Genomic DNA, 16330 nt, shown 5'->3' with positions numbered 1-16330 from the left:
GGCAGATTAAAATCACAAACATAGAATCGGTGGTTGCTGGCGCCACTGTATTCCCTAGTACAGATTAAAATTCCCTAAAATAAGCAGGATGTAGTTCCTGTACAATTGTTCTGTCAGCAGTAGACTGGCGCAGGACAAGGTGTTTAGCCAAATGCTAGTTGTGGTAGAATCAATTGTCATCAAAACAGTCACGCCAAGCTAATTAGTGGACTGGTATGGCCACCGATGCCAGTGCGTATTTGTAGCGCTGTTTTCGAGCGCTAGTGGCTTATTGTACTCTCATAATTTAAACCGGGCATAATAGGTTGTAATAATTATTAATAAATATATTTTGATCCTTTAGTTCAAAGCATGGTCCAACATAATTAGCTCTTCGGCATATTTGTGTCATATATATAAATGAAAGACAGTTTTCAATTCCAATACTGAATGTACTAAAAAAGATGTTTACGTGTAGAGCTGTCATCAGTCAATGTGTTCCACAAGATCTTTTTTTTATTTGGCACCGTGCGATTTGCGCATATGCCATTGACAGAAGTAGGAAAACGTTTACCATGATTTAAAAGAACTTACGGAATTAGGAAAGGATCAGATAGAATAACTATGATAGGATAGGTATAAGGATTTATAAATTCAAATTATTATTTTTAGGAAAATAGATAAAGCTGTATACTATATATATATATATATATATATATATATATATATATATATATACATTATATATATATATATATATATATATATATATACATATATATATGTGTATATATAAGATATATATATCATAATTAGAATAGAATCTGACCTAAAAAAGATATTTTTAAATTGCAAAAAAACACTCCCATTCTTTCATCGTTTTCCGCGCTTTTCTTTCAGCGTCAAATTCTGACTAAAAAGGGAGCGGCAGCAGCACATGATAGTGCTCCATTTTCATATTTTCAAAATTCCATAAAAATATCACGCAAGATGTTAAGCAATGTTGGTTAAATTTCTAATGTACTTGAGATGTATAAAAGGTAATAAGGAATTACTATGAGAACTCAGGTTATAAGTTGCAAATCAATTGCTTAAAGCAGCAACATGTACGACTCAAAAAAAGTTTGGAAATTTTTGCTCACTGGTAACCCTTAAAAACTTATAAGTGCCCAAACGGCCAAAGGACCTTGAATCCAGGTCAGAAAAAAAAAAAAAATAGGTGCCCGTCTGTCAATGTCTCAGATGAAGAATTACAAAAAAAACCATAGGATGTTTATGATACAGCAGTCAGTCAGTGTCATGTCAATCAATAGACTGTCATCAGTTCGCCGTATTCGGTACTGTGTCTGAGTAAATAATGCGAGTTAATTCTAGCGATTTATTGAAATAATAAAAAAATAATATGTGAACGGTTAATAATGTTAAGAGGCTACCTCCGAAAATATAGGACTATGGTACTAGCTAGTGTAGTCTTTTTTTATTTAGGATGTTGCCTTACAATAAATTTTACTCGCATAGAATGTGCAAATAAAACATCAAGCAAAAAGGAATTAGAAACTCAAGTGCAATCGTTGTCAAAAGTACAATATGTTGTAATTATACTTAGCAGTCCAAACAATGATCTTCACCGTGATGCTGTTAGGACAACATGGGGAAATTACGTTAATAATATATTTGTAGAAAATGGTGAAATAATATACAAATGGAACCACAATAGTATGTCAGAACAATCACAACGAAATGTTATCAAATTATTGTTTGTTGTGGGCACGTTAGGTTTAAGTGGAATAAAAGCAGATAAATTACGAAATGAACAGAAGCGTAATAAGGACATTTTAATCCTTGACAATATTGAGGACACCTACAAAAACTTATCATTAAAAGTATTAAATGCCTTGAGTTGGATAAGTGAAAATTTAAAGGAAATGAAATATGTAATAAAATGTGATGATGATTCTTTTGTTAGAATTGATTTAATAGTCAAAAATCTTAATGCTTTTGCTCCAAATATGAATGCACCTGAACTAAACAAGTTTGTTACATTTAAGGTAGGTATTTTTTGAAGGAATTATCATCTTTCTCATTAAATCAATTTGTAAGTATGAAATCTTTAAGAAAAGAAAATCAATTCACCACACCTTTCGCCTGGTGATACATTTGCATGCAATTGATGTTTATTAATTTATATATTGTTTGGAAGTTTATTTTCTATGCGATTTAATACTTCTAGGTCCTTTTTAACTCATTAGAATGATAACTGGCAGCAAGAGAGTTCTCCTAATTACAAGTGTTTGTTTTTCTTTTGTATGTTGTGCTGTTACATTAGCATTTATGATATTTCTTCAAACAAAAACTTACTTCAGTTAAAGAAAATTATCAAAATCGGAGCAGAGTTATGTGGTAACATACAAAAAATATTAGACGGATTGATAACCTCCTTTTCAAAGTCGGCAAAAAAACTGAAATAATAACAAAAACATTTAGTTATAAGTATTTGTTTCAGTTTTGTACGTCTAGTTCGCCTTACTACTGTTAGAAAACTTTAGCTTGAATTTATCATACTGTAATTAGTCAAACCAATAATTTTTACAATATTGAAAAGGTTATAAATTCTTGTCACCTAGAATTGGGACACATATGCTACTAATTAAATAGATATAATATAGTATAATATATAATAAATAGTTTCATACAGACGGAGTCATGGGCAACAGCTAGTTACTATAATAAATGTAAAATTATTGACTCTGTTCAATTAATAATCCATTAATAAATATTTTAGGAACAACTGCCTACATACAAAGGGTTGTACTGGGGTTATTTTAGTGGTCATGCTGAAGTGTTCCTTACTGGCAGGTGGCAGGAGAAGGGTTGGTTCTTGTGTGACAAGTACTTGCCTTATGCACTTGGTGGCGGTTATGTGATATCTCGCAGAATTGTCGATTACATAGCACAGAATATGGATCTTCTAAGGTTTGTATGATAATACTTGAACTTTATAACTAAAATGATGCATAGATTACCTTGTACTTAGTGTGGACATTTAAGGACAATCAAATATTTTTTATTAATTTTTACTTCCTTTTAATGTAATAATAGTAATGTAAAAAAAAGGTATCAAATGCCACAATATAAGATTAATAAAAAATATTTTTACATCACATATACAAAAATAATATTTCAGTTATTACAATGCAGAAGATGTATCAATGGGTGTTTGGACAGCTTCCTTGAATGCAATAAACAGAGTGCACGATGTCAGATTTGACACTGAATGGAAATCACGAGGCTGCAAAGACAACATGCTTATAAGACACAAGCAAACATCAAGTGATATGTTCCAAATGCACAAAAGTCTTGCACAATCGGATGGACATAAACTCTGTGGAACTGAAGAAATTAATAGAAAAACGTATTTCTATAATTGGAATGTACTGCCCAGTGCTTGTTGTAAAAGAAATTAATATTAATGCTATTTATTTCTAGTCTTATCTAAGATGTAATTGATTGAATTAAGATTTAATTTTTTAATATTTTATTTTCACAAATCAATGAACACAACAATAGAATTCTTTAAAATAATATTTCAACATGGAAACAATCTGAAATAAATGTGCAAGCTTAGATCACTATGTTTATTAGCATAATATGCTAATGCAATGTTTTTTTTGTTTCTTTTTAATAAAAATATAATAACAAAGATATATATTTAAAAAAATCATGATCCAAAGGCAGTCTGTAACACACACAGTGCTTTATATTTATAGTCTATACAAGCAATAAAAATACCTTAAATTATATTTTTTGTCACCTAAATAGAAGTTTCTTTTAGTCAATAAGCTACCGAGGTAAGAATATTTTTTTATTATATAATTTGTCATTGCATCAATATGGAAATAGTAGCAAATTTAAGAAAGTAAAAAATAATAAATGGGATTAATGATCTTATAGTTTTCAATACTCAATGAATCTACAGTTTTATCTTACTGAATGTATTTTCAATCGTATATACTTCTAATATCACATTACTAGAGGATTCCAACAAAACACACCTTAGTGAGAAGTTTTAACTTTAAAATCTATGTATGTTTGATTGTTGTGAAATGTTGTACGGGATAATTCCTCTTTGAAATAGTCTATCGTTCTCTGAAGGCCGTCCTGCAAGGATACCTGAAACAAAAAATCACTATTATAGATTTTACCTCATCGGGCAACTAGCAATCTTACATCTTACTAATATTATAAAATAGCTTTTACCCGCGACTCCGTCCGCGCGGAATAAAAAAAAATGCACACAAGATAAAAAAATCCCTATGTCCGTCTCCTAGTTCTAAGCTAACTCCCCATAAATTTTCAGCTAAATCAGTTCAACCGATCTTGAGTTATAAATAGTGTAACTAACACGACTTTCTTTTATATATATAAGATGCGAATGTTTAGATGGATGGATGCTTATTTGAAAGTATCTTCGGGACGGGTCAACGGATCTTGATGAAATGTGGCACAAGTGTATGACTTAGGCTAGAAGAACACATAGGCTACTTATTAACAAAAAAATTTCAACCGGGCATACGGAGTCGCGGGCGACAGCTAGTATAGAATAAAATGAAACACGTTAGATTCAAGTGCTACACAAGTTGTTGCATATTGATTAAATTGCTGAAACGAGTTGAGTCCGGAGGTTCTCTCTTTCTTCATATGGGTGATCACTTGGTCTTTTAATTTAAATAATAGATATGCTAGGAGCTATGGCAAATGGAAATTCGTAATTTCTGCCTACCTTAGGTGACCAGTGTAAGTGTTTTTCAGCAAGCGTGATGTCGGGGCGGCGACGTTGCGGGTCGTCCTCTACAGCCGCGCCTGTCGCCACCGTACTGCGGCAACCCGGGACTAGATTCTTTATTATTACTGCAAACTCTACACAAACTTACGCATTATTATATTGTTTTATTTTTACACACAAAATTTAATAATGATATATATTGATAAGTAATTCTTTAATTTTTCTTCATTCAAGAAAGTAATGAAAGTGAGTATTGGTGCATGACAAATGTAAAAACAAAAATTATATGCATATATTGTGTTACATACCTTCTATTGTGTGTTCAACAGGGTTGCCAATATTCACAGGTAGGGAATAACTCGACGCCATAAGTGCCAACAGACCATCCACTAGATCTGACACGTAACAGAATGAACGTGTTTGCTTGCCATTGCCATACACCTGGAAAAATATTTTTTATTTGATCATCATATTTATAGCAAAATTTTCATGCATGTGTAAAATAAGCTAATGACCTAACTTAACAGTTTTAATATTTTTACAATGTCTCTTTAAATATTCAGAACTTATAAATTACAGAATTATCTACACTACACTGTCACTGTATATATAATTGATTTTAAAACTGAAACTTACCGTAATGGTAAGATTCTGCAATGCCTGCATGATGAAGTTGGACACAACCCGTCCATCTGACACATGCATCCGTGGCCCATATGTGTTGAAGATTCTTGCTACCCTCACCGACACATTTTCTTGTTTGGCATACGAGTAGGCCAATGTCTCAGCAACTCTCTTGCCTTCGTCGTAACATGCACGAGGTCCTGTAAAAGTTAAGATATGTTTGTAAATTAAAAATAAACTTATTATAAGGACAGTAAGGAAGAATTAAAAACGAATAAAAAAAAAGAATTTGCTAACCAATCGGATTAACGTGCCCCCAGTAGGATTCTGGTTGGGGATGCACCATGGGATCTCCGTACACCTCTGATGTACTGGCAATTAAAATCTTAGCTCCAACGCGTCTCGCCAGACCTGCATAATAAAATTTACATGCACAGACATAGAATAACACTTGAGATACTTTTCATCATTTTTTTATACTGCGTAAACAAGTCATGGACAAATCTTATATAACTATATATTTGATTTTTGCCATAACTTTGACAATTAAGGATACCAAAATCATGACATACCTAACATATTAATGGTACCCAAAGTATTCGTCTTAATAGTTTTCACAGGGTTCTGCATGTAGTGAGGTGGGCTTGCAGGACTTGCTAAATGATAAATTTCATCCGCCTGAAAATATAAAACAAATACATATATTACAAAGTATTGTTTCAAGGTTATTTTAAGGAGAGTTTTTGCTAAATTCAAAGTTATTCATTACATATAACAACCGTGTACAGTTTTTATCAAAATTGAATATTAAATAAGGTACCAGTAACCAGTTTTTGATAACAGTCTTTGGAATTGTAAATTATATATTTTGCAAGTTCTTGTTTTAATTAATCAGATGTACATGTTTTGAAAATTTCTTGTTTCTCATTAATATATGGATAACTCCCCAAAAATGAATTCTATCTAGAAACATTATTTTAATTGCAAAATTTTTAAAATTTTTGTCATAAAAACAGAAAAATATCAAATGTATATTTCCATTAACTTTAAGTGTTTATTTCACTCAATAAATTATTGCATGACTGTAGGTAACAGATAAGATTTAAATAATGATAAATACCTCAACATATAATGGATTTACAATATCATGATGTATCATTTCAAAATTACGATGTCCAAACCAATGTTCCACATTGCGTTTACGTCCAGTGAAAAAATTATCCACAACAATAACTTCATGTCCTTGTATCATCAGTACATCAACAAGATGCGAACCAACAAAGCCAGCTCCTCCTGTAACCTGAGACATTTTTGTATCAAAAATAAGTCATTGATTTCAATTCATTAAATAAAAAGCATGGTGATTAATCAAATGATTTGTGAAATTTGATCAAGATGGAAAAACAAAACTGCATATTATCAAGTTTAAAGTAAGTGAAAATAGTAACAAGTACTTATTAAATTAAGGATATGTCTTTGAATCAAGTACTTTATTAATACTGACTAATCTAACCAAAACTAATGTTTTTTAGAATTAACTTTGCTAATGTATCTTTAAATATGAATAATTGACTAACCAAAATTCGTTTTCTTTCTTTATATCCCAAATATTGTACATCTGGATATTTTTGTGGTATTCTTCCTTCCAAAATTGCTATTTTCTTTTCTAACTGTTCAATTTTAGCTTTAGCTTCTTGTAATTCTCTCTTTGTGCCTTCATCAGCAACATTACTCATTTCCATTTTTATTTTCTTCTCACCAAGAACATAAGATTCCTTCTTTGGTATTTCATCAAATTCTCTGTACCCTATGTCCTGGAAATCATCATCTATTCTTTGGTGATGGCTTTTTAGTTCACTATTATCAATGTATTTATCTTTTTTAAGAATAAGGAAAATAAATACCACTGCAAAATAACATTTAATTTTGAAACATGTTATGGTAAATTAGCAGCAGTAATTTTTTTTAAATGGCTAGAATACTTTTACTTCTAAGAAGGATCAAAACTGTTTACTAAATTGAAAAAAATAAATAAATGCGGTTGCACTTACGCAAAGACAAAACACATACGATGGTTATAGTCTTCCTAAATTTTAATGATTGCCTTATCATGTCTGAAAATGTTATACTTGTGTATTACTATATTTACATTTCTCTACACATAATGATACATCTGTTGATTATAGGTCACGAACATTACATTTAATATTAATAACCCAATATTATTCCTTCAACATCTTAATACAAAAATTCCAATACAAACTACTACGAAATCGAAGCAAAACTTCAAGTCGACGTCATTGTCATTTGTTTGCGAAACCGATCGACCGGCCGACTGGCTGTCAATAAAAGTGACAGTTGACAAAACAAAATTTGATGTCTGTCTATTCACAATACTTCTGTAGAGAAAAACAAAAATTACAAAGATTTTTTTAATATTAGACTTAATTTTTATAATTTTGTAGATGATTTTCAAGGTACGCATGTAGCATTCACTATTCGAGTTTATACTCAAACGTAAAGCGACAAATTATGTATTATGTACGAGCCTTTAGATTACCTGAAGCTTTAAAAGTACGTGGTACTATAACATAGTTTTATAGTTATCTATGGTGGTACTTCCCATTTCACCTATAAGTATAATTTGTTGTAACAATGATAAATATTAGGTCCTTACATATGAAATTGGCGTTTTTCGTACTGGCCACTTTAATCACGAATTTCTCCTCTTTGGTAAGGAATTCCAAATTCAAATTTGTACAGCTATAGACTCATGTATTTGTGGTACGATGACCGTCATTCATTTGTTTTTTTTCTTCTGTTTTTTTCTGTTTGCGTCACTCATTTTACAAAATGGAAAACTTAAAATATCGCATTATTTACGAGTACGAGTTCCGCCGTGGCACTAGTGCTGCGGAAACGACTCGAAGGGTGAATGATGTGTATGGCGGTCGTGTTGCAAAAGAAAACACAGTTCGTTTTTGGTTCCAACGTTTTCTTTCTGGAAATTTCGATCTGCAGAACAAGCCCCGTGGACGGCCTGAGACTCAAGTTGATAATGAAGAGTTGAAGGCTATTGTGGAAACGGATCCATCGCAAACCACGTCCGAGTTAGCTGCAGGCTGCGATGTTAGTGATAAAACTGTTTTAATTCACTTGAAGCAAATTGGGAAGATTAAAAAGCTTGAAAGGTGGGTACCTCACGAATTGACTGAAGCAAACCGGCAAACGCGCGTCGACTGTTGCGTTACATTACTAAACCGGCACAATAATGAAGGTATTTTAAACCGAATCATTACCTGTGATGAAAAATGGGTTCTTTACGATAATCGGAAGCGCTCAGCGCAATGGTTGGATCCTGGCCAGCCAGCCAAATCCTGCCCCAAGCGAAAATTAACCCCAAAAAAGTTACTTGTAAGCGTTTGGTGGACTAGTGCCGGTATTGTTCATTACAGTTTTCTCATATCTCTCCAGACTATTACGGCAGATGTCTATTGTCAGCAATTGCAAACCATGATGGAAAAGCTAGCGGCTAAACAACCTAGGCTGGTCAATCGCTCCACGCCACTGCTGCTTCACGACAACGCTAGACCACACACTGCGCAACAGACGGCTACTAAATTAGAAGAGCTTCAGTTGGAAAGTCTAAGACATCCTCCGTACTCCCCGGACCTTGCTCCAACAGATTACCATTTTTTTCGAAATTTGGATAACTTCTTGCAAGGGAAAAAATTCAACTCCGATGGGGCAGTCCAAATCGCCTTCAAAGATTTTATTGATTCCCGTCCGACTGGTTTTTTTAGTAAAGGGATCAATGAACTACCTATGAGATGGCAAAAGTGCATAGAAAATAATGGTTCATACTTTGATTAATTAAATATATTATATTAAAAAATATTCGACTTTTTGTTCCTCCCATACAAAACGCCAATTTCATATGTAAGGACCTAATATATAATTATTATTAAATATAAACTTTTAAATATATTAAATATTAGATAAGAACTTTTCAAATTTACTGTTCTCTCCCTTCTTCTGTTTTATTTTCCAGAGGCTCTACGGCACCACATGAAGTTATGATGGCTTTTGATCTATGTTGGTGTTTAATGTGCCTCAGATGCCTACATGTAGCGTGTGGCGCAACTATGAGTAGAAATTCGTGTGTATATTTTACATTATTAGGTCTGGCTTGACGTTATCACGATTGTACTATCAGCGCAAACGAAGCAAGACAAATATATACAAATTTTAGAAATAGTTGCTGACATGAAGAGCCTTTGTTAATTCACTTGTATAAAGGCGCTTACGGACAACTCACCGTATAATTATTGTACACCACTTAATAATTTCTTATAATACACCGAGTTTCAGCTACACTAAGTACACATAAAATAAACAAATATAGTCGATGAGTAATGTAATACTTTAAAGTTATTTAGGAATTGCGAAAATTGGTTGATATTTTATGGTAAAACAAAAAACATAACTAGATATGTAAATAAAAAAATAAATAGATATGTACGTTCATACTGGATAATAATTGAAACACACTGAAGGATGTAATAAAATTATTTATATTTTATACTCTTTACTTTTGGTTATTATCAAATACTGGGTTAAGCATAATAAAATTCAATTTAAGTATACTCTTATACATTTACAGTGGAGTCGAAATATTTTTAGGAATAAATGCAGTTTTCTCTTATAGCTATAGGTTTGTCTGGTTGGTCTGTAAATAGACCATCAATTCCAGTCGCGAAAAAGGCTCTCAGCTCGCCATATAAATCTCCTATAGCAGCCTTCGAAGGGTTTTTACTTCTAAACTCTGAAGGTAAGAACGTGTTCTCTGCACGGAATGTGTACGGATGAACTTTTAAACCTGCCGCGTGGGCATCTTGAACGAAACTCGTAGGTTCGCCTAAAGTGTTGTCTTGATTACGCGGGATGATATAACTTTTATCAGGTCCAACGGCAGTGGCATATTTAGCAACTTTTTTGAGTCCATAAGGCATTGCCATATCGGCGTATGTAAGTCCAGTTCTAGCAACAACTTGATCATAAGGCTGGTCGGAAGGATTGCTTTCGTAGAGTTGCAATAGTTTAAGATCTGTGATCGTTTTCAAATATTTCAGATTGTTCACCTCGAAGGATTGTATATACACTGGGGCTGAAGCACCAGTATAACCATTCTTACGGAATGTTTCAACCACGAGATTTTCCATTGGCAGATTCAATCGTTTGAAATAAGTACTGTGCTTTATTTCGGGGTAGATACCAATGGGTCGCATTTGGCTGATTTGTAAGCTTTTCACTAGATTGATTATTTCTTGGAAAGTCGGAATTTGGAATATGCCGTTCATACGAGCATTCCCTGGTCTCGTTTCGGGTATACGTTCGACAGCTCGAAGGGTTTTGATCTCGGCAAGAGTGAAGTCTTCGGTGAACCAGCCTGACATTTCGTGGCCGTCGATTGTTTTTGTTTTAAAGCGATCGGCAAATTCAGGGCGCATGGCAACATCCGTTGTTAGTCCAAGTTCGTTATCGTGTCGCGCAACCAAGTGTCCATCTCGAGTCATTACAAGATCAGGCTCCACGTAATCAGCTCCCATTGTAATGGCAAGAGCGTATGCCCCCAGCGTATGTTCGGGTACGTAGCCGCTCGCTCCTCTGTGAGCTATAACTAGTGGCTTACATTTATCGACGTTACTCTTCGTTTTTGTAGTGGATATGGCGGCAGGGGCCGAAGAAACAAATGTGAAGCTCCCTACCGCAATGAGCAGTAGCCATGCTCGAAAAGTGTTGGCCATTCTGAAGAGTCCTGTGAAAATAGTAATTAATATACGTTTAATAGAAACGGTACTTTAAAGTAGGGCATATTATTGTTGCTTACATGGGTGCCTGTAGCATTAATTGTCCCAATTATATAATTTTTACAAATAATTACTCAAAGATGACGAATATGACCTATAGATAACTGTGAGGAAAATTAAAAGTCCTCCGGGGGCCATTTTTGGTTATTTTTCCTACAGTGTTGTCATTTACATTAAGCTATTTACAAAAAAAAGTTAATCGAATAAAAACTCTTTTGTTTATTTTTTAGTATTTAGTAAAGTTTAATGATATAGTTAGTCATGATTTTATATTTTTAAAAACAAATTAATAATTTCTATCAAAAAAAAACTTCTTCTATGTAATTACTGTTATTGTCATATATGTCTACGTTAAAGATACTTTATAGTCGAAAACTTTTAATAATAAAACAGTGTATTTATATTGTAAAAATTTTTAAGGTATAAGTAACAGGGCAGATGTTTAAAAAGCACCAAAGTCATCCATATATCTCAATTCAAGTCATATCGTAAACTCGTATTTATTGTTACGTTATGGTTACGGCCTAAATTAACAATTTTTGGTAGTCACAACTCTTTTCTATGGTAAATTAAAAAATGCTAAGTCATTAATTAGAAAATACACGATTTAAAAATCATTAAATTGCAATTTGGAATACCTAAACAAGATTTTCATTTAAAGGTTATACACATTATAATAAAAAACTTACACATACAAACCGCTCGACGTTTCGCCTCTCGATAGCACTGCGAAGATACTTGACCAGGATGTGATTGGAACAGAATGTACAGTTACATGAACAAGTGCTTGTAATAAATACAAAATTATTCTTAATTTAAAAAAATATTTTCTACCACATAGCAAATTAAAATATTGCCAGACAACACAACAGCGAGGCACACTGGAGGAGGAAAACATTTGTATTGAATTCGTGACTTTGTTACGCGATCTAGTGCTGTCAAGGCTACGTAATAAGACAACAAAATGAATGCATAAGTTAGTATTTCTTGTACTTCTAATATACTTTTGACTTACAGCTTAAGCATTTTTTGATACATTTATTGATATTGTATTAAACTATGTAATCTACGACAAGAACAGTTACTTATTCAAAGTGTTCCATTTCGTATCGCTTCAACATAAATGCAATCATTCATCCAGGACTATTATAAAACACGAAACAATAAAAAATTTGAAAATGAACAACACGCAATAAATTTACGTGCAACATAATATTATGTCTATTGAGGACACCTACATCATGATTCTTTCACAATCGAGGAGCACGCCTATCGACTATGTTCCAATTGGAACATCACTAGACTAGCAAGTAGGTGTTTAATCTAAATTTTTTAAGCTAATAAATAATGATCATTCGTTGGCAGGCAGGCATTATTGGCAGGTTCTTTGTTCAAAATATGCATATATCTCACGGTACTTCATGCCTAAATTAATGTCTTGATAACTATTCGTGTGACCAACGTAAGCACCCAGCACGTCTTAATAAAAGAACTGTGCTGAATAGTAGGTGTAATAAGATTGTCTGTATGTTCGTACGCATCGATTTTGAAGTGAAATAGAGAAAAGAGTTTTGTATATTTCTACTAATTTATAAAATTTACACTTTTCAGGCGACGGAAAATATCGGTTTAGTTATCTTTTCAATGTAATGTCAGTTGCCTTGAATGAGAACGTGTCTAACACTTCATTAAGGGCATATCTACACCACGCGATAAAAACACTTGAATAAACTAGACAAGAATATGGAAATAAATCCTATGTAATATTTTTGATGGTCGTTTTTAAAAGGTAAACAGAATATAATCTTAGGATTCTAGAAAACTATATAAGGCCAAGTACAAAGTTATGCCATCTATAAAAAATATTACAATTTAAGCCTACTAAAGCTTTTTTTATAACAGCCTACTATAGCTTGTTTTCCAAACATATATCTCTGATACGTAACGGAACATCCGGTTGGTCAGCGAACAGTCCATCAATGCCGGTCGCAATAAAAGTTATTAATTCTCCGGTAAAATTCCCAATGGCCGCCCCTGATAGGCTTTCGCTCCGATATTCCGCAGGCAAGAAAGAGTTCTCAGCACGGAAAGTGTACGGGTGTACTTCCAAACCCGCTGCGTGAGCATCTTTCACAAAGTTAGTGGGTTTGCCCAATGTATTGTCCACTTTACGAGGTATAATATAGCTCTTATCCGGTCCCACGGCGTGCGCATACTTTGCAATTTCTCTGAGCCCTTCTGGTGTTGCCATTTCGGCGTATGTCAGTTTTGTGCCAGTAACGAATTGATCGAACGGCTGGTTTGCCGGGTTACCGCCGTACAACTGTATTAAACGAAGATCCGTCAGCTCCTTAAGCTCCTTCAAATTATTTACTTCGAACGATTGAATGTAAGCCGGAGCTAGAGGTCCGATGTATCCATTTCTGTGAAATGCGTCAACAAGCGGTCGCTCCATGGCCAATCCTAAATTTTGGAAGTGAGTACCGTGTTTGATTTCCGGATAAATGCCTATGGTACGTCCTTCGCTTATTTCCATACTTTTTACAAGATCTATAATTTCTTGGAACGTAGGAATGTCAAAAGCGCCATTCATTCTTGCATTGCCAGGCCTCGAGTTTGGTATGCGTTCAATAGCTCGCAGCGTTTTTATTTCGGCGAGGGTGAAATCTTCAGTGAACCAACCGGTCATTTGTCGGCCGTCGACAATTTGTGTTCTTAAGCGATCAGCGAATTCTGGGCGCTGCGCGACGTCCGTGGTAAGGCCAAGCTCGTTGTCGTGTCGGGCGATGAGGTGTCCGTCGGCGGTCATCACGAGGTCAGGCTCGACGTAGTCCGCGCCCATGGTGATGGCGAGGGCGTAGGCGCCCAGCGTGTGCTCCGGCACGTAGCCGCTGGCGCCGCGGTGGGCGATCACGAGCGGCCTGCAGCTGTCAGCTCCTCTCCTCGGCATAGCTCGGGTGAGAGCGGCCGGAGGAGCGCCGATCACTATATTGCAGAAGCCAAGCGAAGCTGCCATCAACCACACCACTATTGCTCTGCCCATCTTGATATACTTCTGGCAGAAATATAGATATGTATTTGTTAGAGTTGTATACAAAATTAAAATGTTATAACATAAAGTAATCGTTAACGTAAATAACAATAACAACTTTGAAATATAACAAATACACGTATAAATCAAAAATTTTATTATTTTCTTTTAACACATTTAATATATGGATTTTTGACAACTGTAATTGTATTTTGTTTTAAACTGATTTCAAAACTGCCCAGCAAGAAAATAAAATTAACATTTACCTGTGTAGTTGTGTCGTGTCCTCTACTTAATCGTATAATAAATAGGCGAACAAGTCGGACATGAGCTCAACCGCTTTGCTATTAATCCTAATATACAGATATATAGATAAATATATTTGTTATCTAAATAAGTTTTGCTAATGCGATAAATAGATTTTTTATTCAAGAAAACAGTGTCAATTTTAAGATTGTTCATTTATTAAACGACGCGACGTAAGATTTTACGGTCGATATAATCCTTTATTAAATTGCAAGAGCGAATCCTGAGACTATAACTTTCCGTAAGGTCTATTTTCCCAATTTAGATTTGGATTCTACTTTCGATACAGAAGATAAAATATAAATGAAATGTGTTAATTTAAATAATAATATTTTTATTTTACAAGTATTTTGTTCGTAACATTGTCGTGTCTTCTCATTTACATTTTAGCAAAACGGGTTTACAATTTGCTTGCTTTATCCAAAATAAAGCATCACAAGAATGTGATATAATAAAATCTATCTATATCTATATATATAAAAGAAAGTTGTGTTAGTTACACTATTTATAACTCAAGAACGGCTGAATCGATTTGACTAAAAATTGGTGGGCAGGTAGCTTAGAACCAGGAAACGGACATAGGATAATTTTTACCCCGTTTTCTATTTTTTTTTTAATTATTCCGCGCGGACGGAGTCGCGGGTAAAAGCTAGTATTATATAAACATCAGTGGACCTAGCATAAATATTTGTGACAATCGCCTTCGTATCGTCATCGTCAATTATGTCAAAATTAGTATGAGATTTTGGGTGTACTCTACGCTCGATAGGCGCTGCACTAATTTATTTAAATTATGCATAAATTATGTCGATGACTATACGATGGCGATTGTTACAAATATTCGTGCTAGGCCCACTGATGTCTCATTTACGAACTTGAACAAATAGTGAAAACTTTTACGATTACGAAATAACAAATATTTTCGCCTGCGTCCATTCAACGTCAAAATCGTTAAATTTATTGCCGGCGACATGTGGCCAGTCAACAATGAATTAAGGTCGCGTAATGCATAATTAACACATTGTATAAACAGACAGACACCTGCTAGATGATTGAGCGTTCTTTGATTCAAGCTTTTATAGTAATAAACTTGTAAATATTATACAAATAGATGTAAATCCACTTGCAGCTTACCTTTATTAAAAATCAACGCCCACGTGTTTTGTTGTAGTCAGTAAATAAAATTTTGCAACATATGTATTATTATTTTTTTGTATATATTAAACGAAGCAAAAGAAAAATACATGATTTTGTTTTTATTTGTATGTATTTATGTGTAATCTTTTCAGAAAATATCCACAACACCGGACGAATGTTACGACGGCACATTATCAATTACTAATACTACTGCTAAATATCTTTTTTTATTGCAAAAGTTTGCCACAAACGAGGAAACGGCAACTTGAATTTGCCAAAGTAGCAAAGTGATATTTGTCCGTGGACATTTGCATTTGCAGATGTGTTGCCTACCTTTAACATACGTAGGTGGGTAATGCGTCTCCTCAACCTCTATCTAAATCCACCGTCCCTTCCCATCCCTGCCTTGTAATACAAGGGTTGAAAGGGGAACTAAGGAGACTAAAATTAGGCCTCCGGCATCCACACTTATCAGGCCCCCCCTAGTTAGGTTAGGTTAGGTTCTTCTGTATGGTCGTGGTATTTGACCGGTCGTGTCGGGTCCTATGTGCAGATGTTATTGCGGTCCCTACCACAGTTAAAGATCAACACATCTCTTAG

General features: G+C 34.1%; 4 protein-coding genes across 6 annotated transcripts; 1 reads left to right on the top strand and 3 right to left on the bottom strand.

Moving 5' to 3' along the window:
- Positions 1-1297: 1297 nt before the first annotated feature.
- Positions 1298-3535, top strand: LOC106712341 (beta-1,3-galactosyltransferase 6). Its single transcript, XM_014504856.2, has 3 exons — positions 1298-2027; positions 2762-2952; positions 3164-3535. Exons 1-3 carry the CDS (start codon positions 1398-1400, stop codon positions 3441-3443), a joined length of 1101 nt encoding a protein of 366 aa, XP_014360342.2. The 5' UTR covers positions 1298-1397; the 3' UTR covers positions 3444-3535.
- Positions 3536-3872: 337 nt separating this feature from the next.
- On the bottom strand, positions 3873-7704 carry LOC106712241 (UDP-glucuronic acid decarboxylase 1). Of its 2 annotated transcripts, none has more exons than XM_045685709.1 (9): positions 7438-7704; positions 6964-7292; positions 6507-6686; positions 5959-6064; positions 5684-5797; positions 5399-5586; positions 5071-5203; positions 4760-4896; positions 3873-4149 (listed from the first exon to the last, which is right to left on the bottom strand). In XM_045685709.1, the coding sequence occupies exons 1-9, from the start codon at positions 7496-7498 to the stop codon at positions 4033-4035; spliced, it is 1365 nt and encodes a 454-aa protein (XP_045541665.1). In that variant the 5' UTR covers positions 7499-7704; the 3' UTR covers positions 3873-4032. The 2 variants fall into 2 exon arrangements, with proteins under 2 accessions (XP_045541665.1, XP_045541668.1); XM_045685712.1 differs by having other exon boundaries at positions 3877-4149; positions 6964-7200; positions 7438-7702.
- A 2272-nt stretch (positions 7705-9976) lies between these two features.
- Positions 9977-12348, bottom strand: LOC106712464 (glycerophosphodiester phosphodiesterase GDPD6). 2 transcript variants are annotated; one of them, XM_014505048.2, is made up of 2 exons: positions 11952-12348; positions 9977-11204 (listed from the first exon to the last, which is right to left on the bottom strand). In XM_014505048.2, the coding sequence occupies exon 2, from the start codon at positions 11191-11193 to the stop codon at positions 10066-10068; it is 1128 nt and encodes a 375-aa protein (XP_014360534.2). In that variant the 5' UTR covers positions 11194-11204; positions 11952-12348; the 3' UTR covers positions 9977-10065. The 2 variants fall into 2 exon arrangements, with proteins under 2 accessions (XP_014360534.2, XP_014360533.2); XM_014505047.2 differs by having other exon boundaries at positions 11946-12345.
- A 506-nt stretch (positions 12349-12854) lies between these two features.
- Positions 12855-14308, bottom strand: LOC106712463 (glycerophosphodiester phosphodiesterase GDPD6). Its single transcript, XM_014505045.2, has one exon. The coding sequence runs from the start codon at positions 14297-14299 to the stop codon at positions 13163-13165; it is 1137 nt and encodes a 378-aa protein (XP_014360531.2). The 5' UTR covers positions 14300-14308; the 3' UTR covers positions 12855-13162.
- Positions 14309-16330: the final 2022 nt, after the last annotated feature.

Source organism: Papilio machaon, chromosome 3, assembly GCF_912999745.1.
Source record: "Papilio machaon chromosome 3, ilPapMach1.1, whole genome shotgun sequence".
Taxonomy (NCBI): Eukaryota; Metazoa; Arthropoda; class Insecta; order Lepidoptera; family Papilionidae; genus Papilio; species Papilio machaon.
The sequence above is the reverse complement of the archived record's forward strand: the minus strand, read 5'-3'. Positions and strand labels throughout refer to the sequence as shown.

Excerpts from the sequence above, each read along its gene's own strand:
- LOC106712341 (XM_014504856.2), top strand. The coding sequence starts at position 1,398 with ATGTTAAGAGGCTACCTCCGAAAATATAGGACTATGGTACTAGCTAGT. Across the intron at positions 2,028-2,761 it reads ACAAGTTTGTTACATTTAAG|GAACAACTGCCTACATACAA; the intron begins GTAGGTATTTTT and ends TAAATATTTTAG. Across the intron at positions 2,953-3,163 it reads CAGAATATGGATCTTCTAAG|TTATTACAATGCAGAAGATG; the intron begins GTTTGTATGATA and ends ATAATATTTCAG.
- LOC106712463 (XM_014505045.2), bottom strand. The coding sequence starts at position 14,299 with ATGGGCAGAGCAATAGTGGTGTGGTTGATGGCAGCTTCGCTTGGCTTC.
- LOC106712464 (XM_014505048.2), bottom strand. The coding sequence starts at position 11,193 with ATGGCCAACACTTTTCGAGCATGGCTACTGCTCATTGCGGTAGGGAGC.
- LOC106712241 (XM_045685709.1), bottom strand. The coding sequence starts at position 7,498 with ATGATAAGGCAATCATTAAAATTTAGGAAGACTATAACCATCGTATGT. Across the intron at positions 5,204-5,398 it reads TGCAGAATCTTACCATTACG|GTGTATGGCAATGGCAAGCA; the intron begins GTAAGTTTCAGT and ends ATATTTTTCCAG. Across the intron at positions 4,150-4,759 it reads ACTTACACTGGTCACCTAAG|GTATCCTTGCAGGACGGCCT; the intron begins GTAGGCAGAAAT and ends TTTTTGTTTCAG.